Here is a 27,305-nt window from a genome sequence, read left to right as displayed (position 1 = left end):
GCAGATGTGGTGGAAATAGCAAGAGAACTAGAATTAGAGATAGAGCCTGAAGATGTGACTGAATTGCTGCAATCTCATAACAAACCTTTAACAGATGTGGAGTTGCTTCTTATGAATGAGCAAAGGAAACAGTTTATTGAGTTGGAATCTACTCCTGGTGAAGAGTCTGTGAAAACTGGGAAATGACAACAAAGGATTTAGAATATTACATAAATTTAGTTGATATAGCAGTGGCAGGATTTGAGAGGACTGACTCCAATTCTGAAAGAAGTCCTATGGATAAAATACTATCTAACAACATTGCATGCTACAGAGAAATAATTTGTGAAAGGAAGAGTCAATTGATGGGGTAATCTTTACTGTCGCTTATTTTATGAAAATCCCACAGTCATTAGGCATCAACACTGAGGCAAGACCCTTCACCACCAAAAGATTATGACTTACTGTACGCTCAGATAATGGTTAGCATTTTTTAGCAAGTATTTTTTACCTAAGGTATGTATATTTTTTAGATACAATGCTTTTGCACACTTAAAAGACTACAGCATAATGTAAACATAACTTTTAAATGCACCAGGAAACCAAAAATTTGTGTGACTTGCTTTATTGTGATATTTGCTTTATTGCAGTGGTCTGGAACCAAACCCACAGTCTCTGAGCTATGCCTGTACTCTTTCAGCTACCTGTTCATTGACTATTACATTTGTGTTTTATGTGTTTGATTTCTAGATTGTCCCCTTGAGCTTACAAAACTGCTCATCTAAGTTCTACCCTAAACCATAATACATCTTCACTCCATCCTACTACTCATTCAAACCAGGGACATATATTTTCTATTCCCTTCACTGGTGACCTTATTGAAAGGATACTTTCTAACGTACTCCCTCAACTCCTCTTGACCTTCTCACTAGAATCTGGATCTTGCTCCTATCTCTATAATAACCTCTTTCTGAAAGGGCCCATTGATGATGAACTTCAACAGCCTTTCCCTGCCCTCTTCCTTTGAAAGCATTTAACACAATTTACCAACCTCCTTGCTTAAATTCTTTTCACTTCTGACTCCCATTGCATTGTTCTAGAGACGTTTTTCCTTCTATCAGTTTAAATATTTATTTTATGATGCTTATTGATCCCCCTTCCTCTTCCTTTCCCTTGCTGGCTATCAGATCTCAGTCAAGCTTTTAGTTTCACATCTGTGACATGAGTATAATATACCACTACAGTATTGTTTTGCAGACATATGTGCTTAATAATTATCTTATTTTCCCCAAAATGTAGTCTTCTCAAGGGTCTCTCAGTGGCACTTTTCTCTTTCTCTTTACCTGTATCAGATCATCAGTCATATGCCTTTAACCATCACCTCTATGAGGATGACTCCTGATCTCTGTTGTCTTTTCTCTCTTCCCTCCTCTGCATTGGTTGTGCTTTTCTAAGTACTCACTAGATGTTTACTTAAAAAACTCCTTCTGACTCTGCTCAGTGTATGTAACATAGAACTGAGAGTGTGCTACCACATCTGTTTCTCTTTCAAAGTCCTCTATTTTTTTCTAGTGTCCTAAGACTTTATTCATCAGACCTTATTTCATCAAACCACCTTCCAGCACCTTTTTCTTTTTCGCCTCATTCGGTCATTTCCCAAATACTTCCTTTTTTTTTCATAAGTATTTTTGACACTTATCTCTGTTATTAGGGTCACTTTCCAATTTTAGTCCTTTTATTTCTAACCATTTGTTAATGGAACTCTCATGCTTCTAGAGTCTGCTACTTCTAAAATTTATCCTACAAATCACAGCCAGATTAACTTCTCTATATCAGAATTCCTCTAAAACTGTTGACCAGATGTTTCAAAACCTATTTTAATAAATGCCAGCTTTTTAGGGCTTCCCTGGTGGCGCAGTGGTTGAGAATCTGCCTGCTAATGCAGGGGACACAGGTTCGAGCCCTGGTCTGGGAGGATCCCACATGCCGTGGAGCAACTAGGCCCGTGAGCCACAACTACTGAGCCTGCACATCTGGAGCCTGTGCTCCGCAACAAGAGAGGCCGCGACAGTGAAAGGCCCGCGCACCATGATGAAGAGTGGCCCCTGCTCGCCGCAACTAGAGAGAGCCCGCGCACAGAAACGAAGACCCAACACAGCCAAAAATAAATAAGTAAATTTATAAAAAATAAAATAAAATAAAAAAAATAAATTCCAGCTTTTTATCCTGGCAGCAGGGATCTGGACCTACCCAATGAGCTCCTCCATTCCCTTTAACTATTTATCTGTACTTAAAGTGTTTAGTTATACCAGTAAATGCTTCACACTTTCCCACCTTGGTGCATTTGTTCACATCAATTTCCCACTTGAATTTTCCTTTGTAAAATCCCCTTATATGTTCATACCTGCTCCATTCTTAAGTCAATGCAAAGTTGATATATTCCATACAGGCTGGTCTTAGTACAAGCCTCTTCCCTCCAGTTTGGTTGTACTCTTTCCCTTCTACCTTGTACTATAGCACTCTGTTTCTCTCAAAGCAATTGTCACTTCTTATTGAGTATTGTGAGTACTGAGTATTTGACTTCCATATTTGAAAGTCAAAATTACCTGCAATTTTACTTCTGAAATTGCAAAAAATTCTTTGCTTACATCTGCTAAATTGATAATAAAGATGCCTTCACTAATTCTAGGGTGTTTAAAGACCTTATCCTCTACTTAGAGTTCTGGGGATTGAGTTTGATAGTATATTAGAATTACAGATATAAAGCTTTATGACAATGCAGAGTAGTAAAGAACTCAAAAAGTAAGTATTTGACATGGAAAAATACTGAAGCTTTTCAGCAGAACTTGATAAGTCCAAAGAAATTGTGATAGAATACATTTGATTATTCAGTAATGCTAAAATGCAAGGCCTGTATTTTCTCCAATAAGACAATATAGCCCATACTTCACACTGGGATAACCACCATGTGTGTGAAAAGCAGGTAGACAATAAAGAGACTCTAAGAGGCAGCCAATTAGTTTTTAGGAGTATAGACTTTGTATCTAGATTGACTGGGTTCAAAACTGAGTCCCACAGTGTGACCTTCAGCAAGTCACTTAAACTCTATGCTTTAATTTGATCATCTATAAAATGCGGAAATACGTTTTTTTTTTTTTTTTTTTTTTTTTTTTTTTGCGGTATGCGGGCCTCTCGCTGTTGTGGCCTCTCCCGTTGCGGAGCACAGGCTCCAGACGCGCAGGCTCAGCGGCCATGGCTCACAGGCCCAGCCGCTCCGCGGCATGTGGGACCTTCCCGGACCGGGGCACGAACCTGTGTCCCTTGCATCGGCAGGCGGACTCTCAACCACTGCGCTACCAGGGAAGCCCGGGAAATACGTTTTAATGTAATACTCTTAGAATAGTATCATCTCAAAGCAAGTACTGCACATTTAAATACTAATTTTAATGAAGAAGAGGAAAACATCTGTTTATCAAGATTATAATCAAGAAACACAAATACCATATGCTAACACATATATATGGAATCTAGGGAAAAAAATGTCATGAAGAACCTAGTAAGGTAAGACGGGAATAAAGACACAGACCTACTAGAGAATGGACTTGAGGATATGGGGAGGGGGAAGGGTAAGCTGTGACAAAGTGAGAGAGTGGCGTGGACATATATACACTACCAAACGTAAAATAGATAGCTAGTGGGAAGCAGCCGCATAGCACAGGGAGATCAGCTCGGTGCTTTGTGACCACCTAGAGGGGTGGGATAGGGAGGGTGGGAGGCAGGGAGACGCAAGAGGGAAGAGATATGGGAACATATATATATGTATAACTGATTCACTTTGTTATAAAGCAAAAACTAACACACCATTGTAAAGCAATTATACTCCAATAAAGATGTTAAAAAATAAATAAATAAAAACATAATAAAAATAAAAGCTAATGGAGCCATGAATAAAAATATCAGTAAGTAATATTATGAATAGTAATAATAAAAACAGATTATAATCAGCTTTACCTTATTGTTTTCAGAGTCTAATCAATTTTCAATAGAATTGTAATATTTTAGAGCTTTAAAAGCCCTACAGATTTGGTCAACCAAATTTAATTGCAATGTATTTATATGACTTGTTCAAGGACACCCCCAGGTAGTTAGTGGTCCAGTTAGGAAAACAATTTCTTTCTACATATAAATTATCTATCTATTTATCTATCTATCTATCTATCTAATCATCTGCCAATCCATCATCTCTCAATTTATCCTTATAACTCACACAACAAAAGATTTGAGGTAGCTAATTCAAAATACACTTTTTCTGATTTCAAGCTCCAAATTTATGTACCACGTTTTCCTGTGAATGTTAGTACTGCTCTTCAAAGCAATTTCTTTTAAAGTTATTGAAACATCATTTCTTCTCACTAATCCTTTGATATATCAGGATTCTATTTAATCTTACTTGGCAAATAACCAAGATCGCTGGAGAAAAAGTGTAAAGAAGATTTGTGAGACCATAGCTCAGCTTTAGGCTGTTATTTGAAACAGTCAAATTACACAATATCTAGACTGTTAATGTTTAGCTCTGTATTAATAACATTTCTCACATATTATAAACCATGATAAAGAAAAATGATAAGCATAAATATTTTATTATTTACACAAATGTGAGGCAAATAGTTGAAATGTTTCCATAATTTTGATTTTTTCAAATCATAAAATACAATGACTTCATTTTGTTAACCTCTGTGAAGGTTTAGAACCCAAAGGAAAATTAGACGCTGTGAGTATCTCTCTGTCCTTCCATATTCTGTCAAGTATACTCAATACAGAAAACAGAAGAAAGGAATCAAAGGCATAGCCATCCTTTTACTAGAGTAACGAATAATTGCATGTTGAATGTAATTAAAGTTTTTTTCAGAGAAAAAAATGGGAAGTTTAGTGGAATACTGCACACCACAACACTCATTTGAACATATGCTGAGTAAGGAGATGCAGATTTTGGTAGAGAAGAAACTGTTACTTTAAAAGTTTATGCTGACTTAGGCTCTGAGAAAGGGAAGCTTGCTCAAATCCTGTAGAGTTTATGGAACACAGTTTCAAAGCTATTTTTATTTTTTCTTTATTTTGTTTATTTTATTTTTTTAGGTTTTGACAAGGTTTAACTTACTTTTCTTTTTTTGAATTTTATTTTATTTTATAGAGCAGGTTCTTATTAGTTATGTATTTTATACATATAAGTGTATATATGTCAACCCCAATCTCCCAATTTATCCCACCACCATCACCCAGGCCCCACCCCATTTCCCACCTTGGTATCCATACATTTGTTCTCTACATCTGCTTCTCTAATTCTGCCTTGCAAACTGGTTCATCTGTAGCATTTTTCTAGATTCCACATATATGCGTTAATATATGATATTTGTTTTTCTCTTTCCAACTTACTTCAATTCATTCTGTATGACATTCTCTAGGTCCATCCACGTCTGTACAGAAAAAACAATTTCATTCCTTTTTATGGCTGAGTAATACTCCATGGTATGTGGGTACCACATCATCTTTATCCATTCCTCTGTTGATGGACATTTAGGTCGTGTCCATGTCCTGGCTACTGTAAATAGTGCTCCAATGAACACTGGGGTGAATGTGTCATTTTGAATTATGGTTTTCTCTGGGTATATGCCCAGCAGAGGGATTACTGGGTCATATGGTAGCTCTATTTTTACTTTTTTAAGGAACCTCCATACTGTTCTCCATAGTGGCTGTATCAATGTACATTCCCACCAACAGTGCAAGTGCATTCCCTTTTCTCCACATCCTCTCCAGCATTTGTTGTTTGGAGATTTTCTGATTAGGCCCTTTCTAACTGGTGTGAGGTGATACCTCATTGTAGTTTTGATTTTCATTTCTCTAATAATTAGTGATGTTGAGCATTTTTTCATGTGTTTGTTGGCCACCTGTATGTCTTCTTTGAAGAAATGTCTATTAAGGTGTTCTGTCCATTTTTTGATTTGTTTTTTTTTTTAATCAAAGCTACTTTTTAAAAATTTTATTTTCTAACATCTTTGTTGGAGTATAATTGCTTTTCAATGGTGCGTTAGTTTCTGCTTTATAACAAAGTGAATCAGCTATACATACACATATTTACTCATATCTCCTTCCTCTTGCATCTCCCCTCCCACGCTCCCTATCCCACCCCTTTATGTGGTCACAAAGCACCGAGCTGATCTCCCTGTGCTATGCCCCTGCTTCCCACTAACTATTTATTTTACATTTGTTAGTGTATATATGTCACTGCTACTCTCTCACTTCATTCCAGCTTACCCTTCCCCCTCCCCGTGTCCTCAAGTCCATTCTCTACATCTGCATCTCTATTCCTGTCCTGCCCTTAGGTTCATTAGAACCATTTTTTTTTATTTTAGATTCCATATATATGTGTTAGCATTCGATATTTGTTTTTCTCTTTCTGACTTACTTCACTCGGTATGACAGACTCTAGGTCCATCCACCTCATTACAAATAACTCAATTTCGTTTCTTTTTATGGCTGAGTAATATTCCATTGTATATATGTGCCACATCTTCTTTATCCATTTCTCTGTTGATGGACATTTAGGTTGCATCCATGTCCTGGCTATTGTAAATAGAGCTGCAATGAACATTGTGGTACATTACTCTTTTTGAATTATGGTTTTCTCAGGGCATATGCCCAGGAGTGGGATTGCTGGGTCGTATGGTAGTTCTAGTTTTAGTTTTTTAAGGAAGCTCCATACTGTTCTCCATAGTGGCTGTATCAATTTACATTCCCACCAACACAGCAAGAGGGTTCCCTTTTCTCCACACCCTCTCCAGCATTTATTCTTTGAAGATTTTTTGATGATGGCTATTCTGACCGGTGTGAGGTGATACCTCACTGCAGTTCTGATCTGCATTTCTCTAATGATTAGTGATGTTGAGCATCCTTTCATGTATTTGTTGGCAATCTGTATATCTTCTCCGGAGAAATGTCTATTTAGATCTTCTGCCCATTTTTAGACTGGGTTGTTTTTTTGATATTCAGCTGCATAAGTTGCTTGTAAATTTTGGAGATTAATCCTTTTTCAGTTTCTTCATTCGGAAATATTTTCTCCCATTCAGATGGTTGTCTTTTCATCTTGATTATGGTTTCCTTTGCTGTGCAAAAGCTCTTGTTTGCTTAGGTCCCATTTGTTTTTTGTTTTTATTTCCATTTCTCTAGAAGATGGGTCAAAAAGGATCTTGCTGTGATTTATGTCATAGAGCATTCTGCCTATGTTTTCCTCTAAGAGTTTTATAGTGTCTGGCCTTAGATTTAGGTCTTTAATCAATTTTAAGTTTATTTTTCTGTATGGTGTTAGGGAGTGTTCTAATTTCATTTTTTTACATGTAACTGTCCAGTTTTCCCAGCACCACTTATTGAGGAGGCTGTCTTTTCTCTACTGTATATTCTTGTATCCTTTATCAAAAATAAGGTGACCATATGCATGTGGGTTTATCTCTGGACTTTCTATCCTGTTCCATTGATCTATATTTCTGTTTTTGTGCCAGTACCATATTGTCTTGATTACTGTAGCTTTGTAGTACAGTCTGAAGTCTGGGAGCCTGATTCCTCCAGCTCCTTTTTTCTTTCTCAAGATTGCTTTGGCTATTTGAGGTTTTTGTGTTTCCAAACAAATTGTGAAATTTTTTGTTCTAGTTTTGTGAAAAATGCCATTGGTAGTTTGATAGGGATTGCATTGAATCAGTAGATTGCTTTGGGTAGTAGTGTCATTTTCACAATGTTGATTCTTCCAATCTAGGAACATGGTATATCTCACCATCTGTTTGTATCATCTTTAATTTCTTTCATTAGTGTCTTATAGTTTTCTGCATACAGGTCTTTTGTAACCTTAGGTAGGTTTATTCCTAGGTATTTTATTCTTTTTTGCTGCAATGTTACATGGGAGTGTTTCCCTAATTTCTCTTTCAGATTTTCCATCATTAGTGTCTAGGAATGCAAGAGATTTCTGTGCATTAATTTTGCATTCTGCTACTTTACCAAATTCATTGATTAGCTTTAGTAGTTTTCTGGTAGTGTCTTTAGGATTCTGTATGTATAGTATCATATCATCGGCCAACAATGACAACTTTACTTCTACTTTTCTGATTTGGATTCCTTTTATTTCTTTTTCCTCTCTGATTGCTGTGGCTAAAACTTCCGAAACTATGTTGAATAACAGCGGTGAGAGTGGACAACATTGTCTTGTTCCTATCTTAGAGGAAATGGTTTCAGTTTTTCATCACTGAGAATGATGTTGGCCATGTGTTTGTCATATATGGCCTTTATTATGTTGAGCTAAGTTCCCTCTATGCCTACTTTCTGGCGGGTTTTTTATCATAAATGGGCACTGAATTTTGTCAAAAGCTTTTTCTGCATCTACTGAGACGATCATATGGTTTTTATCCTTCGATTTGTTAATAAGGTGTATCATATTGATTGATTTGCGTATATTGAAGAATCCGTGCATTCCTGGGATAAACCCCATTTGATCATGGTGTATTATGCTTTTAATGTGCTGTTGGATTCTCTTTGCTAGTATTTTGTTGAGGAATTTTGCATTTATGTTCATCAGTGATATTGGCCTGTAGTTTTCTCTTTTTGTGACATCTTTGTCTGGTTTTGGTATCAGGGTGATGGTGGCCTCGTAGAATGAGTTTGGGAGTGATCCTCCCTCTGCTATATTGTGGAAGAGTTTGAGAAGGATAGGTGTTAGCTCTTCTCTAAATGTTTGATAGAATTTGCCTGTGAAGCCATCTGGTCCTGGGCTTTTGTTTGTTGGAAGACTTTTAGTCACAGTGTCAATTTCAGTGCTTGTGAGTGGTTTGTTTATATTTTCTATTTTTTCCTGGCTCAGTCTCGGAAGGTTATGCTTTTCCAAGAATTTGCCCATTTCTTCCAGGTTGTCCATTTTATTGGCATAGAGTTTTTTGTAGTAATCTCTCATGATCCTTTGTATTTCTGTGGTGTCAGTTGTTACTTCTCCTTTTCCATTTCTAATTCTATTGATTTGAGTTTTCTCCCCTTTTTTCTTGATGAGTTTGGCTAATGGTTTATTGATTTTGTTTATCTTCTCAAAGAACCAGCCTTTAGTTTTATTGATCTTTACTATTGTTTCCCTCATTTTTCATTTATTTTTGATCTGATCTTTATGATTTCTTTTCTTTGCTAATTTTCGGGTTTTTTTGTTCTCCTTTCTCTAACTGCTTTAGGTGTAAGGTTAGGTTGTTTATTTGAGATGTTTCTTATTTCTTTAGGTAGGATTGTATTGTATCTTACTTCTTAGAACTGCTGTTGCTGCATCCCATGGGTATTGGGTCATCGTGTTTTCATTTTCATTTGTTTTTAGGTATTTTTTAGCTTCCTCTGATTTCTTCAGCAATCTGTTGGTTATTTAGTAGTGTATTGTTTAGCCTCCATGTGTTGTTATTTGTTACAGATTTTTTCCCATAATTGATATCGAGTCTCATAACGTTGTTTTTGGAAAAGATACTTGATACTATTTCAATTTTCTTAAATTTAGCAAGGCTTTATTTGTGACCCAAGATATGATCTATCCTGGAAAATGGTGTATGAGCACTTGAGAAGAAAGTGTATTCTGTTGTGTTGGGATGGGATGTCCTTTAAATATCAATTAAGTCCACCTTGTTTAATGTATCATTTAAAGCCTGTGTTTCCTTATTTGTTTTCATTTAGGATGGTCTGTCCATTGGCAAACGTGGGGTGTTAAAGTCCCCTACTATGATTGTGTTACTGTCGATTTCCCCTTTTATGGCTGTTAGCATTTGCCTTATGTATTGAGCTGCTCCTTTATTGGGTGAATAAATATTTACAATTGTTATATCTTCTTCTTGGATTGATCCCTTGATCATTATGTAGTGTCCTTCTTTGTCTCTTTTAATAGTCTTTATTTTAAACACTATTTTGACTTTGAGAATTGTCTATGAGAACTGCTACTCCAGGTTTCTTTTGATTTCCATTTGCATGGAATATCTTTTTCCATCCCCTCACATTCCGTCTGTATGTGTCTCTAGGTCTGAAATGGGTCTGTTTTAAACAGCATATATACTGGTCTTGTTTTTGTATCGATTCAGCCAGTCTAAGTCTTTTGGTTGGAACATTTACATTTAAGGTAGTTATCAATATGTATGTTCCTATTACCATTTTCTAAATTGTTTTGGGTTTATTATTGTAGGTCTTTTCCTTCTCTTGTGTTTCCTGCCTAGAGAAGTTCCTTTAGCATTTGTTGTAAAGCTGGTTTGGTGGTGCTGAATTCTCTTAGTTTTTGCTTGTCTATAAAGGTTTTGATTTCTCTGTCGAATCTGAATGAGATCGTTGCTGGGCAGAGTAATTTTGATTGTAGGTTTTTCCCTTTCATCACTTTAAATATGTCCTGCCACTCCTTCTGGCTTGCACAGTTTCTTCTGAAAGATCAGCTGTTAACCTTATGGGGATTCCCTTGGATGTTATTTGTTGTTTTTGTTGTTTTTTTTCCTTGTTTTTTCTTTTTTTTTGAGTTTCCTTGCTGCTTTTAATGTATTTTCTTTGTATTTAATTTTTGATAGTTTGATTAATATGTGTCTGGGCATGTTTCTCCTTTGATTTATCCTGTATTGGATTCTCTGCTCTTCCTATACTTGATTCACTATTTCCTTCCCATATTAGGGAACTTTTCAACTGTTATCTCTTCAAATTTTTTCTCAGTCCCTTTCTTTTTCTTTTCTTCTTCTGGAACCCCTATAATTCGAATGTTGGTGTATTTAATGTTGTCCCAAAGGTCTCTGAAACTGTCCTCAATTCTTTTCATTCTTTTTTCTTTATTCTGCTCTGCAGTAGTTATTTCCACTATTTTATCTTCCAGGTCACTTATCCGTTCTGCCTCAGTTATTCTGCTACTGATTCCTTCTAGAGAATTTTTAATTTCATTTTTTGTGTTGTTCATCATTGTTTGTTTGCTCTTTAGTTCTTCTAGGTCCTTGTTAAACAGTTCTTGTATTTTGTCCATTCTCTTTCCCAGATTTTTTTATCATCTTTACTATCATTACTCTGAATTCTTTTTCAGTTAGATTGCCTATTTCCTGTTCATGTTTGGTCTGGTGGGTTTTTACCTTGCTTCGTGTGCTGTGTGTTTCTCTGTCTTATCATTTTGCTTAACTCACTGTTTTTGGGGTCTCCTTTTTGCAGGCTGCAGGTTTGTAGTTCCCGTTGTTTTTGGTGTCTGCCCCCAGTGGCTAAGGTTGGTTCAGTGGGTTGTGTAGGCTTCCTGTTGGAGGGGACTGGTACCTGTGTTCTGGTTGGTGGGGCTAAATCTTGTCTTTCTGGTGGGCAGACCGCGTCCGGTGGTATGTTTTGGGGTGTTTGTGACCTTATTATGATTTTAGGCAGCCTCTCTGCTAATGGGTGGGGTTATGTTCCTGTCTTGCTAGTTGTTTGGCATAAGGTGTCCAGCACTGTAGCTTACTGGTTGTTACGTGGAGCTGGGTCTTAGCGTTGAGATGGAGATCTCTCAGAGAACTTTAGCCATTTGATATTATGTGGAGCCAGGGGGTGTCTGGTGGACCAATGTTCTGAACTTGGCTCTCCCTCCTCAGAGGCACTGCCTGACACCCAGCCGGAGCACAAAGACCCTGTCAGCCACACGGCTGCTAGTGTTGGAGGGTCTCCTGCAGAGGCGGGGGTTGGCTGTGGCGTACCACGGGGACAAGGACACTGGCAGCAGAAGTTCTGGGAAGTACTCCTTGGCATGAGCCCTCCCAGAGTCTGCCATTAGCCCCCTCAGACCTAGGTTTTTGTTTTATGGGATAAAATTTTCGACATGTAGTTAAAGCTGGTCTTCCTAAAGCCAGGCTGCCTGCAGCAGCAAGTTTTTCCAGTCCCTTTTCCAAGCCTAATCAAAGCTATTTTTAAGTTCTGCTTAGTATGGGCAAGTGGCTCGTTTTTCTGCCAAAGAATCCATTTACCAAGAAATACTGGAATCAAATACCTTAACCTGTGCTTAAAGACCTATATTACCAAAAAAGGAATAGTTATTCTTTCCTTTTTCCTTAATCCTTTTTCATAATCCTCACCACCTGATAAAACTCTAAGCTTCCAAAGAGAATGTATAGTAAATGGTGCAAATTTTAATCTTTCCTTTTCCTTTCATTTAATGCTTCAGAGGGGTCAAAATAACAATGGGGCCAGATGTTTTTAAATGTTTTTGTTAATGTGATACAATTATTCAGTATATAAATGTGATATTTAGTTCATCACCCTGTAATCTTTCTATACCACTCCTGTTTTCTTCTCACCTCAATAGACTGCTATGAACGTCTTGTAAATTATCTTCTAAACCATTAGGAAGTAATATACTGTAAATGTACTATTTTCTCCAAGGAATACAGATTTAAAGTTTCCACTTGAGGTAGAATTTTTCTTTTTCTCAAAGTCAACATATATTAGATTTTAACACAAGTAGGGTTGAATGTTGGACTGTTGAACATTCTGAAGTCCTTTCAAAGTCTGTTCTATGCACAGCCTTGACCTTACCCTGTGCTGTTGCTTTAGTATCTCCTATTGTAAAGAAGTGTCTCACAGGCTTTATCTGTTTCTGCTTTCTTTCCTCCAATTTAAACGTGTATTTTCATTGGACTGAGGAAAATACAATAAAGAAAACCTGATAGATAAAAATTAAGAAATATATTACTAGTTGCTATTATAGAATTAGAAATATTGTCATATTTGTATAAGATTTTACAGAATAAACTAGGTGTTTTTCATTTATTATACTTCCTAGAGGAACTATAAATTGGAGTCAGTAATGATTTGGGGGGAGAAAATCAAATTGGCAAAAGTTATACAAGAATACTAAAACACATTTCATATTGCTTGATTGCATAATTCTAAAGAGACTACATTATTGCAAAAACTGTGGATCACAGACATACATGGCAAAAACATAAAGTGTAAAACTCTTAGTTGACTTTAGACTATTAAAAATAGAGACAGGGCTTAGTAAAAAATTTAGATATTAACCACCATTAAAATTTATATTTGTGATAAAATGTTAATGGTATAGAAAAATACTAGTGATATATCAATTTTTAGATTGTGTGGAAATGTATCTGGAAAGAAATGCTCTGGAAATAAATATAACAAAATACTAAAAGAACTGGTTCATTGGTGTTCTGCTTCTTTAAACTTATAGATACTCATCACATTTATTTTTCAATGCATACATCTGTTACTTATATTACCAGAAATAAATTTAAAATAACTATTTTCAAATAGTTTCAAATTTCATTTAATATTTTATAGCACTTCACCAGTTAAGCAAGGCAGGGAGAATAATTTTCCACTTTATAGTTGAGAAGAATTGGGTAAATTCCCAATAGGAGGAGCTTGAAATAAAACCCAGATCCTCCAAAGCCAGCTTTAATGCTTCTTCTATGATATCACACTAGAAGGATACAGGAAATAATATATGTGAATATTCTATGAGTTTTTCGCAATGATTGTAATCCAAGTTGTTATTAATACCATTGTTTAATTTATTTGATCTTCTTTATAAATTCCTAATTCCAATTGAGGGAAAAATAAATGTATGAGATCAGACAAATGTTAATAAAAATGGATACCAAAGTCAAATGTGTCAGAAGTAAAAACTCATAATTATCAATACATCTATGTTTAATTTATTATGCTAGCATGGATTAGAAGAAAATCTAAAACTCTTTTGTTTTACTTTAGAAAAATACTGAACATGGTACTCAATGTAAGAAAGAGGGGAGTCATACTGAGAATATTAATAGTGACTAAATGTGAAAAAAGTCTATAAGGTAAGACACAAAGGGTAAAGAAAGATAAATAGACTTGATAAATAACTCATAGGCTTTTAATTAAGTAATCTATTTCAATCAGTGAGAAATTAAAGTAGAGACTAATACTTTTATAACTATTTATTTAGGGTTACTTATAGAGCATAATTAGGAGACTAACGCCATCAATAAGATTAAAGAGCCAGGGTCTTTTCCAGAAGCACACACCACTCTATCCGTTGACACAACTTAGCTCCTGTACATCCACTTGCTAACCAGTTGTCCTGGCCTCTTCCCCTTATCCAGCAGACTTACAGCTGGTGCCAGATAGTGAGCAACTTTAGTGCAGAGATAGCTCTATTCAGCTTTGCATGTGTAGAACCTAACACAGTGCTCAACAGTGTTTGCGTATGTGTTTTTTCATGTGGAAAAACATGCAAAACTAAACTATTGCTCATTTCAATAGCCTGAACCAAATCAACTGAACAGTTATATTTATTGTATAGAAAAAATGCATACTACACCCCCAAACTAATTAAATGATCTGGGAGATTATCTGTACTACCAGATAACTTATGCTACCAGTTAAAATATCTCATTTTAAAAATGTTGGTAATTTTAATAAGTGCAAAACATTATGTAGGCGAAAGAAAACACATCAACAGAGCATATTTGACACACAGCCTCTTGGTTTATGACCCCTGGTTTAACGATTTGATTACTGTATTGTTGCACATATAATTGAGATATTCCTGAAAAGTCACATAATTTGACTACTAAAATATCAAGGACAGTTAACTGATTAAAGAAAACTAAATAGAAAGAAGAACAAAGCTGGACTATGTATGCTATGCTATTATTTCATACTCATAACTTCACAATTGCCAAGCATGTCGCAAACTCCACTTATTATCAAAAAGAAAATATCAAAGCCCAGAGGTTGAGAATAGAATAATAAGTATAACCATTATAAACTTTACTTTAAATGAGGTATAACTAAGGTTAGGTTACAAGTTCAAGTTGTTCCTCTATGTACGCAAATGCATGATTGTATTTCTAAATGATGACTAGCCAATTACAGTCACTAGAAAGTTCTGTCATAACTGACATTTTAAATAAAGCATTATAAAGAAAACCAAAATTTCAACCTAATTTTAATCACTTTAGCTATTCAGAATTCTGTTAATCAAGTAGGAAAAAAATTGTCTTTAACACCTAGAATGATTTATCTGTTTGTATGAATGTGAGAAAAATGATCACATCCTCGAGTAATAGATTACAAGTACAAAGAAAGTTCACATTACAGCTATGCTGATGAAAATTACCTGCAGGCTATTACAACACAGCCAGTGAATTAATTAACCTTTTGCCATAAGAATCTAGAAACTTCAGCAAAGACTGAGCTTTCTCTTTCTCTTGCTCCAGCTCTCTTAGCATTGAAATACTGCTCCTTCACAGTGAAATACTGTGCAGTTACTAAGGCAAACAAATAAAATATACTCAGATTTCATCATCTCTCCATGTTACTACAATAAAATCACATAAATTGTGATGAAAATATAGCAATTTGGATGTTTCCTCTTTTGCTTTAGTTAATGAAAGATGAGAAATAATGGTAGATTTCTATGTAGATCTTTACTTTTATGAATAAGATGAGCAATTTCTTACTATGAATGTTGGCTAGCTCTTAATTATTTACCTTTTGACTCTGTGAGAAGATAAAGTTTAAAAAAGTATGTCTTTTGCCAATGTGTTAAAAAAGTAAGGATGCACATGCAATCTTTTAAACCTCTTTTTCAAATAACACATTGTCTATATTTGAGTGTATTGGTCATGTATTTTGATAATTTTCACTTGGGATCTGAAGCTGAAAAATTATCTAACACTAAATGAAACCATGATCTAAGAAAATAGGATTTCTAACAAACAATGGTAATATGAGCCATTGTATTTTCTCAAGTTGTTAGAGGCAAGGATCAATAAGACAAGATGAATGTGAAGATGACAGCAAGAGTTAAGGACTGCTAAATTACACTCCAAATATTGACATAATAATTTCACATCCTTACGCAACTGTTTGGAACTACATGTTATTTTCTTTTTGATGTAGTTAATATATCCTTAAGAGGGTTAACAGTGCCAATATTTAATTGTCCAATAACAAGCATTGAGAGCTGTTCACTTCCATTAGCCAATTTTTTGAGCTAGTTTTAATTAATTCATTATATAATTAGTCTTGTCAATAGATAAGTCATTCTCTCAGTAGGCTAGGAGACATTCTTGACATTCTTGTCTAGATAATGGGTTATATATATTGTTTTAGAATGTTAGGGTACTTCTTTATTGTTGCAGCCAAATGATGATTTACCAGATTCATCTTTAAAGAGCTAAACTAGTGAACTCCCTCCCCAAGTATTGTTCAGGAAATCAATTTTTGGTTGCAGGCAAGAGGCACACAATAGTATCTTAAAATAAGAAGGTGATAATTTTATATTAATAAATCAGATAATGCTTATCTAGACAACTAAAGATTTATATGATAGTTCTTATTTTGTATTAAGGGCAAACACATATTTTAAACGTAAATATTTCAACTTAAGTAGCTTTTTAAATAATTTGGAACAAACAATAAATCCTTCATAATTGTTCATATATTAAAATTTTCCAAATGGAGCTTTCTTTTGTATCTATAGGGAAGATAGCTCTTTAAGGTTGGTAAATTTAAAATATTTACTAAAACATTTTTGGTTATATCTCTGTTATAAACTATATTACATCTACCTGAAGTATCAAGGTTAACACATACCTGTCACATAGAAAATTCACAATACATATGTTTTGAATATAAGAATACACAGTTTCAAAAAAATTGGCACTTCTTCCAGTACTTAAATTTGTCTGTGCAATTTAAAGTAGATTTAATATTGTCATTGATTGTTATATGATCATGTAAAACGTGATAATACATATATGCATATGAATAAAAAGTATATGTCTTCAAAAGTCTAAAAAATGATCATACAAATTGATAATATTCTTAATTATTATAGGAATACACATGCTATGCTTTGGAAGATATGCTCTACATACCTAACAGGTAATGTTCTGTCTCCTTTCCTTCTATCCATTTCTCTTTGGGGAACAGGATACCAACGGAAATTCAGTTTCCAGTTAAAACCCCCATAAGTCATGTCTGACCCGGCCATATATTCAAAGGTATCATCACTAATCACATCAATGATGGGGCATACAACTGTTTTCCTGCAGAAAAATTAAAATCAGTTTACATATAAATAATAATTTAAATGTTACCTTAGCTTCTTTAAACTTAATATAGCTGACATGTTGAAATTTATTTTGTGACTTTAATTTGCCTTTATTTTCATGTTATGCTTTTTCTCTGTAAAATTACTTCCTTTTACTGCATCTTACTTCAGTCTACTTTTATTCTATCATGTATAATCTAATCAAATATACTAATTGATCTTCAAGCTGACTTCCAAATGCATTCTAGATACTAACTCAGCGGGATGAACATGGTCTATTTTTCATAAAACCTCCACTCACAGCATGATTAGCAGAGCTGCTTTGATATTATGCATCATTTTAGCTATAGACCACTGAAAATCAACAGCATGCGGGGAGTGAAGAATGAATGATGGCAAATTAGATCTGGTAGTTTGACTCTCAAAGGCAATAGGTAAGTTTAAAGAGAGAGTTCACAGAAAACCTTCATAGAAAAACAAACAAATGAAAATCCAAGAAGCAACGATAAAAATCATGATCATGAGTACAAGTAAATATTTCCTATAAATGACATTAGTGTCATGACAATTTCTGAGTGAACTGTCCTAGACTTATAGTTTACACTAAAATAAAAAAAAAAAGCTTACACTAACAATCTACATATTTTAAGATGGGAAAAGATAAGCAACTTCAGTTTCTGGTGTTTTATGATCCATTTTTTCTTAAAGTAAGAGGAAGAGCCAGGACATTTGGGTTTTTTTTTTTTATTTTATTGAAATATAGTTGATTTACAATGTGTTAATTTCTGCTGTACAGCAAAGTGATTCAGTTATACAGATTTGATACTCTTGATGGTGGCTTTTTACGGTAAGGAACTTTTCACCATGGGAGATCATTAGGTACTCTTTTAATCCATGTTGTGCTTTCTCCAGTCTTCTCCTACTCCAGGTTTATATGTTTTATTATGGGATCAAGCTTTTGTCATCTTCACAGTAAATGTTCAAACAACTGTGCCTTGTTTGTAGCTAATTCCTAAGAGTAGAGCTTGCTTTTCATATAAGATAGAAGGTGAACATACAATTGAATCACCCATAGATGTAAACATACAATTGAATCACCCATAGATGTGGAAAGCAAGGACATGCTGTCCATTATTTATTCTGGTTTTGTAACACCAGCATCACCAACACTCATTTTCTATTTGGTCTTATATGCCACACAATTGGCCCACGCATAGAGTTCTCTGAAATTAATAGATTTAATTTAGCCTTGGAAAAGCTTCTTGGTAACTTTGGTCCTTATAAAAGCAATATCTTTCTCTCTTTCTTCATTACATTTAATAATTTAAATTATAGGGAGATGAAATTAGGTCTAATAACCTTGAATAGGACTTTATTATCTAGTTATGGCAACTTGACAACATATAAGTAGGACAAGGCATTAGAGTTCATTATATGCAAATACAATCTAAATATGTTGTTAGATGAAAAAAATAAATGATCCATTCATGACCATAGTGAAACAACAGTGTATTAAAAACTCACTAAGTTGAATACGAAACACATGTTTTAAAAAGCAGCATAATGTATGAAAAGCTGTCAGGAAATGAATTTAAGAGGCTCTAAGTTCATTATACTTTGCCAACCTTACCTTCCTGTGCATACTGTACAATACACAGAATGGAAAAATGTTATTAGCCATATATTACACTCAGTTGACTAAAAGGTTCCCACTGCTTTCTTCAACTGCTATGGTTCATTTTACTGACAACTTCTATCCATCTTCCTGGCAAGTACCAAATCCTGCCATTTATGTGATATAGCTGCACTAGCTCACACTAAGCAGCCCCTGTCTTGGAAGCTTAATTAAAAACTTCAATTCTAAAAAGACCTTTCGACGGTAGGTGAAATGACTATGCAAGCAAGGTGTTATGCAATGCTTTGTTCCTATATCAGACAGCAATCAGCATAGCTGTCTTCATTAGGCGCTTAGGAATGACACTCATTTACCACCCATGTTTATGAGTATCTGCAAAAAACCCACTTCATAGCATCATCATCAGAAAGAATTTCAGCTAACTATGAGGGTTCTTAATTTCTATATTCTTCAACTTTTCAGATTTCATAATATGTCTGTACAAAAGGACAATATTATTTAAATAATTAAACATTCTTACAGCTGTGCTTTCTATGCTTTTTTTTTTTTAAATCCTTGTTTCATTTCAGTGGGGTGCATGAGTGTGAGTTTATTTTTAAGATCATCAGGGTGGCTTTGGACTAGACTTTGAATAAGGGCACTGACGTAGTAAAGGGAAGACTGTTCTGGGAGTGGGAAGAACTAAATTGCTGTTCCCATCATTTCCAATAACTGGGACAAGCTATTTAACTCATTTGTTCCTACCTATTATTAAATACAGACAAGAATACCTCTATTACCTACCTCACAGGGTGATGGAAGACAAAGGTGCTTTGAAAATGTATTTTATAAAATATGATACTATTTTTGATTGGACTGATTTCCGTCACCTATAAAATGAATATTCAGCACATCTTTACTATTTGAATTGTTTGACTATTTCTTAACCAAATATTCAGATTCAGCATAAATAAGCCAAGGTCTTTATTAAATAAGGAGTAGGGGGCCTACTTTTTTAAAAGCTAGGAAATAAACATTCTGAAAATAGCAACTTGGAAGAAAGGTTTTGATGGACAGCTGAAAATGTCCTAACGGGTTCAGTCAAAACCCAGACAGACATAACACATGAATTCTTACCTGTCTTCCTTTATTCTTGCCAGCAAGGGCTCCAACCATCCTAACGTGCATTCACAGTGTGCATCGAGAAAAGTTATGACCTGTCCTTTTGAAGCAGCTGCTCCTCGAAGGCGGGCACGTATTAACCCAGAGCGCTCTTCCATTCTAATAATTTTTACCGGCACTTCTAAATTTTTCACATAATTATCTAATGTCAACTTGAGAAAATCTGTAATGTGCAATAAGAATTTATAAAGTTTTGAAACTGTTTTAAGACAGAGAAGAGATACTACTACCCAGATGGAAATTCAACATGCAGAAATGGTGGTAAACTCCTATCAACATTTTTTGCATTGTACAAAAGAAAGATGTAGAGATTTCATCAGTGAATTAGTATACAGTTCATTATGATTCTGTCACTTGGCTGACAAGGATAAAGATATACTAGGAAGTTAATACACCAGAATCTAATTTAGAAACTGGGCCACAATGGCAAATGCAATCTCCTTAATTATAAGTTATTTTTCTTTTACCTTCACTAAAAAAAATAAAAAGACCAATATCCACAAAGTCATATAAATGCTCAGTCACAAGATCAACTGAGTTTGGAAAAAAAAGAAACACTTATGAAAGTCATTTTGGCTGATTTCTTAGGTTAGTAAGAATCATGGAATCATGAGATAAACTGAAAGAATTTGTTACTTGTTTCTGGAGTTGATATATTAATGAAAATTTGATAGGTGGTTACAGAGTTAGTATAATTACAAGGAAAATACAGATCATTGCCCACTTACCTTTTTGAACACAGTTAAGCTTTCTAATTAAAAAAATATACAAAAAAAATATTTGTACCTCTTTCACTGGCATCATCTACCAAGATGACCTCAGAGAGTAGATAGTGTGGAGAACGATTTATAACACTGTAAACAGTTCTAAGGAGAGTGCTCCAAGCTTCATTATGAAATACAATGACTACACTTGTGTTTGGAAGTTCATCAGGGTAGACCTTTGTCTTGCATCTGGAAGAGAGGAAAGAAGAGGGACATGCTAAGAAGTTCATTTTTCATTCTGATCATTGTAATAAAAATATCCATTATGACACAACTTTAGACTTGAAAGCCCCTTACTACAGAAACACTTTATGATTATCTAAAATTATTTTCCTTTTAATATTTGCTGTGAGTAATCACTTGGCACTTTGAAAATTAAATATGCATACTTACTAATATTATTTTAACTGATTTTATTTTTGACTAATTTTACATTAACTCCAGGGAACAAAGAGGCATGACTTACACAAGTCTAAGAAAGCTAAAATAGCATTCTGAGTCTATCAATAGAAGACCAGGTACAACAGGGACAGATGAATTCACTTAGTAGATATAATTGTCTTCTTTGTTTAGAAAAAGAGTTATTGTATAACTCAAAAAGTCTTAAGAACATAAAAAGGCATCTGTTCACAGGGTTTTGAAGCTTGTAAAACTGAAATGATTTTTCTATTCTAAAATCTAGTCATGAACGCTTCCTATTCTGTTTGAGAATGCCATAATCCATGTCTACTTTGAGGTAAAGATTTAGGGGCCAGGATACACTTTACAGATTCTCAATGAGTACTATACAATCAAAATCGGAGATTATGAAAGGGTATAGGCTACCAGAACATCTCAAACTTTAATGTGCAGAGGAATTGCCTAGGGATTTGTTAAAATGCAGATTCTGGTTCCGAAGATCTGGGGTGCAGCCTGAGAATATGCAGCTTTTAAAAAGTTTCTAGGGGCTTCCCTGGTGGCGCAGTGGTTGAGAGTCCGCCTGCCGATGCAGGGGACGCGGGTTCGTGCCCCGGTCCGGGAAGATCCCACATGCTGTGGAGCGGCTAGGCCCGTGAGCCATGGCCGCTGAGCCTGCGCGTCCAGAGCCTATGCTCCGCAACGGGAGAGGCCACAACAGTGAGAGGCCCGTGTACTGCAAAAAAAAAAAAACAAAAAAAAGTTTCTAGGTGATTCAGATGCTTCTGATCACTGGAGCACACTATTTAGTAAGAGCTTACATCATAATTGTTATTACTTTTAGAACTTGATATTTTGAGAAAAACTTTTAATTTTGCTTATAAGTTAAAAGAACTCCAGATTTTACTTTTCAAGCCATCTACTGAAAAAGGTACATTTTGATAAATAACATGCAGTGTGTTCTAGGTGGTCATCCCAAATTTAACATGCAGGTGGCTCTCACCCATATCAACTTTCAACATTTAGACATTTCTGTCATGTAATGTTAAATCACTGTGATTACAGAATATTAAGAAAAGAATGTCACTGGGTATCCAGAACAGGAATAGAAGTTTATTCACCTTAGGTTATTTTTTCCTGTAAAATATTCTAAACAGCTAGAAAATTAAAATAATTCCATAAAGTAAAATGAACCAGATACAGCCTGCCACCAATAAATGACCTAATCTCTGACACAAAATTAGCATCGTTAAAATTAGTCCCCTTCACAGGTGAGTGAAAAAAAATCCACTAAAATGTGGGCATCAAAGGCATGTAATAAAAGTCTGCCGAGATTTTAATCATCTTTTAAAACAGTCTAAAATATCACCTACTCAGTGAAGTGCTCTGCAATATAGCCAGATAAGAATGTGCATGTGTCTAACCGTAACATTTTTCAGCAAATATTTATTTGAATAACATTCATTAAGCAGCCACACTATATAGGACACTGTGTAAATAAGAAAAATCAAAATGTAGGGGGTGAAAAGTAGGTTGATTCATAGTCATCTCTTCCCATTCTGGTAGCAAGATTCAAATGGTTTCTATACGCTTCATCATCATTTGACCTGTACCTCCAGGCAGTTCATCACTAAATGAACTTAGAAAGCTGTCTTGGTAAGTCAGAAAGGTTCTTGCCATGATTTTCCTCAAACCTCCATTCTTCTTCCTCAGCAAAACACCCCCTCACTTTCAGCATGCTGAACAAAATGTATCATAAAGATAATCATTATCATCAATAAAGAAGTAAAGCTGGAGAAGCAGGCTGAAATCTGTCCAACAGTCAACAAACACTGGTTTAACCCAAGGATAACAGTCTATAAAGTCTACTTAGTATCATTTGGATAAAAATCATTTCTTTTAAATTAAATCTCTCACAAGTTACACTAAGTGCTAATAAAGAAAAAATGAATGAGATATTAATTTAGATAAATCATTTAAAATATCGAAATAAAAGCAGACATGTAGATCCAGCTTCTTAAACTATTTCCGGCATGCTTTATTTTTGCGGTTAAAAAAAGTCCACTCACAAATGTTAATTTTATATTCATCTATGTGACGAAGTTATAATGAACTAATTTACTATTAATGTAGCTATTTTGCTTACTTAGAGAAAACTTCCACCATGTCATTATTTAATGTAGCATAAAAATAAAATGTGGCTAATATGTTATTAATTCTTCCTCTTCCTCCTATGTATGCAGTTATTTAGCAAAGAAAACTTTATATAATAATAAAATAATTTATAGGATAATTCTTGTTACATAAATTAATCATTTTCTATGTCAGTTTATCCAGTTATCTCAAGTGCATAGATACGTATGAACAAGAGTTTTTATTTTCGTGGTTTTTAATGGATTTGTGACACACTGAACTTGAATTATTGTCCGTAATTCATCAAACCTATTGTTTCACCTAGGGTTAGATACATCATGATTTTATGTTCCACTAGGAAAGAAAAATGTTTCACTAGGAAAAATTTTATGTTCCACTAGAAAAATGTTGTCAAATAAACTATAATATAATGCTTTCTTATCTTGAATAGGCTCTATTCAATACCTAAGTAAAGCCTATAGAAAAAGCTTTTAAACTTATTTGGACATAGATTCCTATCAACATTTTCAGGTTTGCTTATAAATCAGTCACACTAGTTTCTTGTTGCTTTGAAGTTTCTTTCATCTGTTCTAAGGGGATTTCTCCAGCTTTAGGTTGTATTGCTTAAATGAGAGGCATGCGTTTAGCACGTACCTCAGTAACAAAATACAAAACAACTTCATCTTGTGAGTATCCTCCTTGGTACTATAAAGCTGTGCTTTGCAAAATTTAGCTGCAGAAGAATTATGTTGGGATCTTGATAAAATTCAGATTCTGATTCAGTAGATCTGGGATGGGCCCAAGGCCCTGAATTTCTAATAAGATGCCTGGTGACGTGGACACTGCTGGTCCTGGGTTGACATGATAAGCAACAAGGCTATGTAAATCAGTTAGCTGTTGATTAACAAGAAAATATGAAATTGCAGTCATTGCTCCAACCATAAATATTGGCTTCATCAAATGAAATATAATTTTTGCCACTGTTTCCTTGTCTTTCTGTTCAGACAATAACTTTTTGTTCTAATACGGAATCATATTGTAATCTTTCTGAAGAAATGTTGAATGACAAACTCTACACATACAGTACAAATACTGCACATAACTTAGTCGAAGTTTAACTATGTAAACGGCCATGACCACATTCACACAAACTTAAGGAATACTGCCTACATGACAACTGCCAGCTGGTAGACAATGTTTGTAACTAATCATTAACTGTAAAACTCATCCTGATTTCAGACATATAAAAGGTATAAAGCGTACACTTAGAACAGGTGAATACAATAATTTTTCTTTAGCCACAGAAAAGTACTAAAGTGTTGTTTGATTTTTTCAGGTTTTTTTTTTTTTTAATGTCTTTAGTATCTAAACTGGCAGAGTTTTTTTTTAACTGGCTGATTTTTCCAGAAATAATTAAAAACAAACAAAACAAAACAAGGAACCTATATGATGTAGGTGGAGGTAAGTACTTAAAATAAATAGATAGTTTGGATTTCTCTAATAATCTCTTCACCCTCACACATGACAAACTCCTTCTTCTGTGGTATTACAGGAAGAATTTCACCACTGTTCACCTCAGCTTTTACGTCTCTCATAATAAGATTAAAGTATGTACTCTGAAATGTGTGGTAGACATTGCTTGGTCTACACAGCTGAGTAAAGCTCAGAATCTCCAAAAGGTGGAATTGCAAAGGACTTTCAAAGTTGACTAATTCAAATATTTATTTCACAGAATACAAGTCTCAAGTCACAGAGCTAGTTCAATACTCTGCATAATAAAGTAATAAATAATACCACTAATAAAATAATGTATTATTTAATAATATTAGTAACAGTAATGATTTCTGCTCCATATTATATGCTAGATGTCTTAAATGATGTTGTTGGTATCTGAAAAATTAGAAAAAAAGCATTTTTATGCCTTTTTAAATAATTTATATCTTTATAAATATCTTTAAGTCAAGAGAAGTAGATTCTCCTAGGATCATTTTATTAAAACTAAGCATAGAAAGACAGTTTTCACTGAAATTAGGTACATATAGATCAAATACTCTTAGCAACCTGTCTTTCGAAGATATTATTTCTCTTTTATGTGAACATCTAAATAGAACTGGAAAATTTGACATAACTGTGGGAACACAATGTGTATGTAATTAACTTTGAGAGTAAAAGTGGCAGACTGCAACAGTAATTTTCATCAATTTGAAAGGAATATCTGATACCCAATACTCAAATTAAGCTCCTGAAATCTGGTATTCCAATAAGATCATAAGCTTTATCATAGCAGCATTTCATATTTGCACTATATTTTGACATTCTAAATCTATAATAGTTGAAATAAAATGAAGGTTTATTTCCTTTTAATTCTGTAATAATATATCTCTGGCTCTAATTCTTAGCTGCACATAGGAATCATCCCATGAGCTTGAAAAAAAATTACTGATATGTGGGTTTTAGCCACAGAGATTCTGATTTAGGGGTCTGAGGTGTGGCCATGGGTAATGGGATTAAAAAGAAATCTCTCCTGGGGATTTGAATGTGCAGCCAAGGTGACAACTGTTACCGAAATGTATTTAACAGAAACACTGATATGATATACATACATATATATGTATATACATACAAGTATGTATGTATATACATGCATACATATATAAAACCTTTTTGCTTACATCAACATTTTAAAATAGGATGTATAAGGTTAGTATCTCTTGTGTTTGTATGAACTAAAATAAGGCACTATTTCCTTTAATTATAAGTACTGGAGTCAGAAGGTCTCTACTTCAATTACAATCTCTTCTGTCATCTGGATACATACTAACGTTCATCCAGTTTTCTGTGTATCAGCTGTTGATTTGTAAATATATGAGAAATAAATGCAACTGCTCTTCTTTGGAGAGAATTCGGGGGTAGAATCACTTTTCCACTGTCTGGAACATGGAAATAGTGACATAGTGTACCTATTTACCATCTTTTCCCTTGGCTATGCCCACATTATGGGAACATAGACTGTTACAATTTGATTTTATCCTTTTCAAAACCATATTGATGATTTCAGATAAGCTACTGGAACACAACATGCCATATCAAAGAAAAATTGACTACAAAATGAGAATGGGAAATCACAAAGGATCCATAATTACACAGTGGTTTAGTTAGATACAGTGCATTTCGGACTCCAAACAAAGGCTGTCAACACTGTAGTTTGCATGACTTTTTGGATTGCTGCTCAGTGAATCAGCGGCTACCTTTAACTGCCTCAAACAAAAAAGAGTAATAACAGTGATTTAAAATAAAGACTTACAAGTCCTCTATATACTTCTTATTTTTAAGAACTGTGGGAATTGCATTGAACCTTGCAGAATTATGTGTGGTTTCCACGTTTCCCCGTCATTAACATTTATATTCACAGAGAGAAATTCCATCATTTTCCAATGCACTCATGCAAAGAAAACTTGGGCAACAGGAAAGTGTTTCTTCCATAATTGAAAGCTTGGTGCCTCCGTAAAATGAAGCACTTAATTTTGCATGGGTTTCTATATGTTGATTTGTACTTCCGTGGTGTTAAACCTTCCAAAAGTAAGTTCCTATAAGTCATAATTACTTGACTATTTCAATTTTTTTCTTTTTTTACAAAATCAAATTGTTCTTCACCTGTCCCAGTCACCTTTATTTTAACATCCAGGTAGACCCTGTACTCATCCTTAGCCTATTTGCTATCAGATCTATTCTTTGCTCCTTCTGTTTTCTTCTAAGTATTGGGGTGGGGGGAGCAGGAGAGTTTTTGAGCAGGATGCTTTTCCAAGACTCCCTTGCTTGTCAGTTTCTCTTTGAAATATGCCACGAGGACCTTGGGTGGAGAGCACTGTGCAGCAGAAAGGAGGAAGAGGGAGCCAGGGAATTTCTTTCTCTCTACTTCCCTAATCCCAGAGAAGACTACTCAGCCCCTCCCCCAACCTTGTACTTCATATATGCCTCAATCCTTTTACTTATTATACTCTTTCACAACAAATACGTCTAATCCAGTAGACTAGGGGCTTCTTAAAAAGAAGAGGGAAGGTTAATCTTATTTATCTCTGTGCTGCCAGAAACTAGCCTTCTGCATGTCACAAAATATATTTAGTAAGGGGTT

At 34.7% G+C, this 27,305-nt stretch overlaps 1 protein-coding gene across 4 annotated transcripts in view; it reads right to left on the bottom strand.

Moving 5' to 3' along the window:
* GALNT13 (polypeptide N-acetylgalactosaminyltransferase 13) overlaps positions 1-27,305 on the bottom strand; it is a 982,370-nt gene that overhangs the window by 204,470 nt on the left and 750,595 nt on the right. For all 4 annotated transcript variants that reach the window (XM_079925131.1, XM_079925129.1, XM_079925128.1 and 1 more), the window contains 3 exons: positions 20,667-20,833; positions 19,836-20,043; positions 16,908-17,078 (listed from right to left, as the gene is read on the bottom strand). In XM_079925131.1, the coding sequence (XP_079781257.1) occupies positions 16,908-17,078; positions 19,836-20,043; positions 20,667-20,833 (546 nt within the window). The remainder of the gene's footprint in view (positions 1-16,907; positions 17,079-19,835; positions 20,044-20,666; positions 20,834-27,305) is intronic.

Source organism: Stenella coeruleoalba, assembly GCF_951394435.1.
Source record: "Stenella coeruleoalba genome assembly, chromosome: 6".
Taxonomy (NCBI): domain Eukaryota; kingdom Metazoa; phylum Chordata; class Mammalia; order Artiodactyla; family Delphinidae; genus Stenella; species Stenella coeruleoalba.
This window is presented reverse-complemented; position numbering and strand designations above follow the sequence as displayed.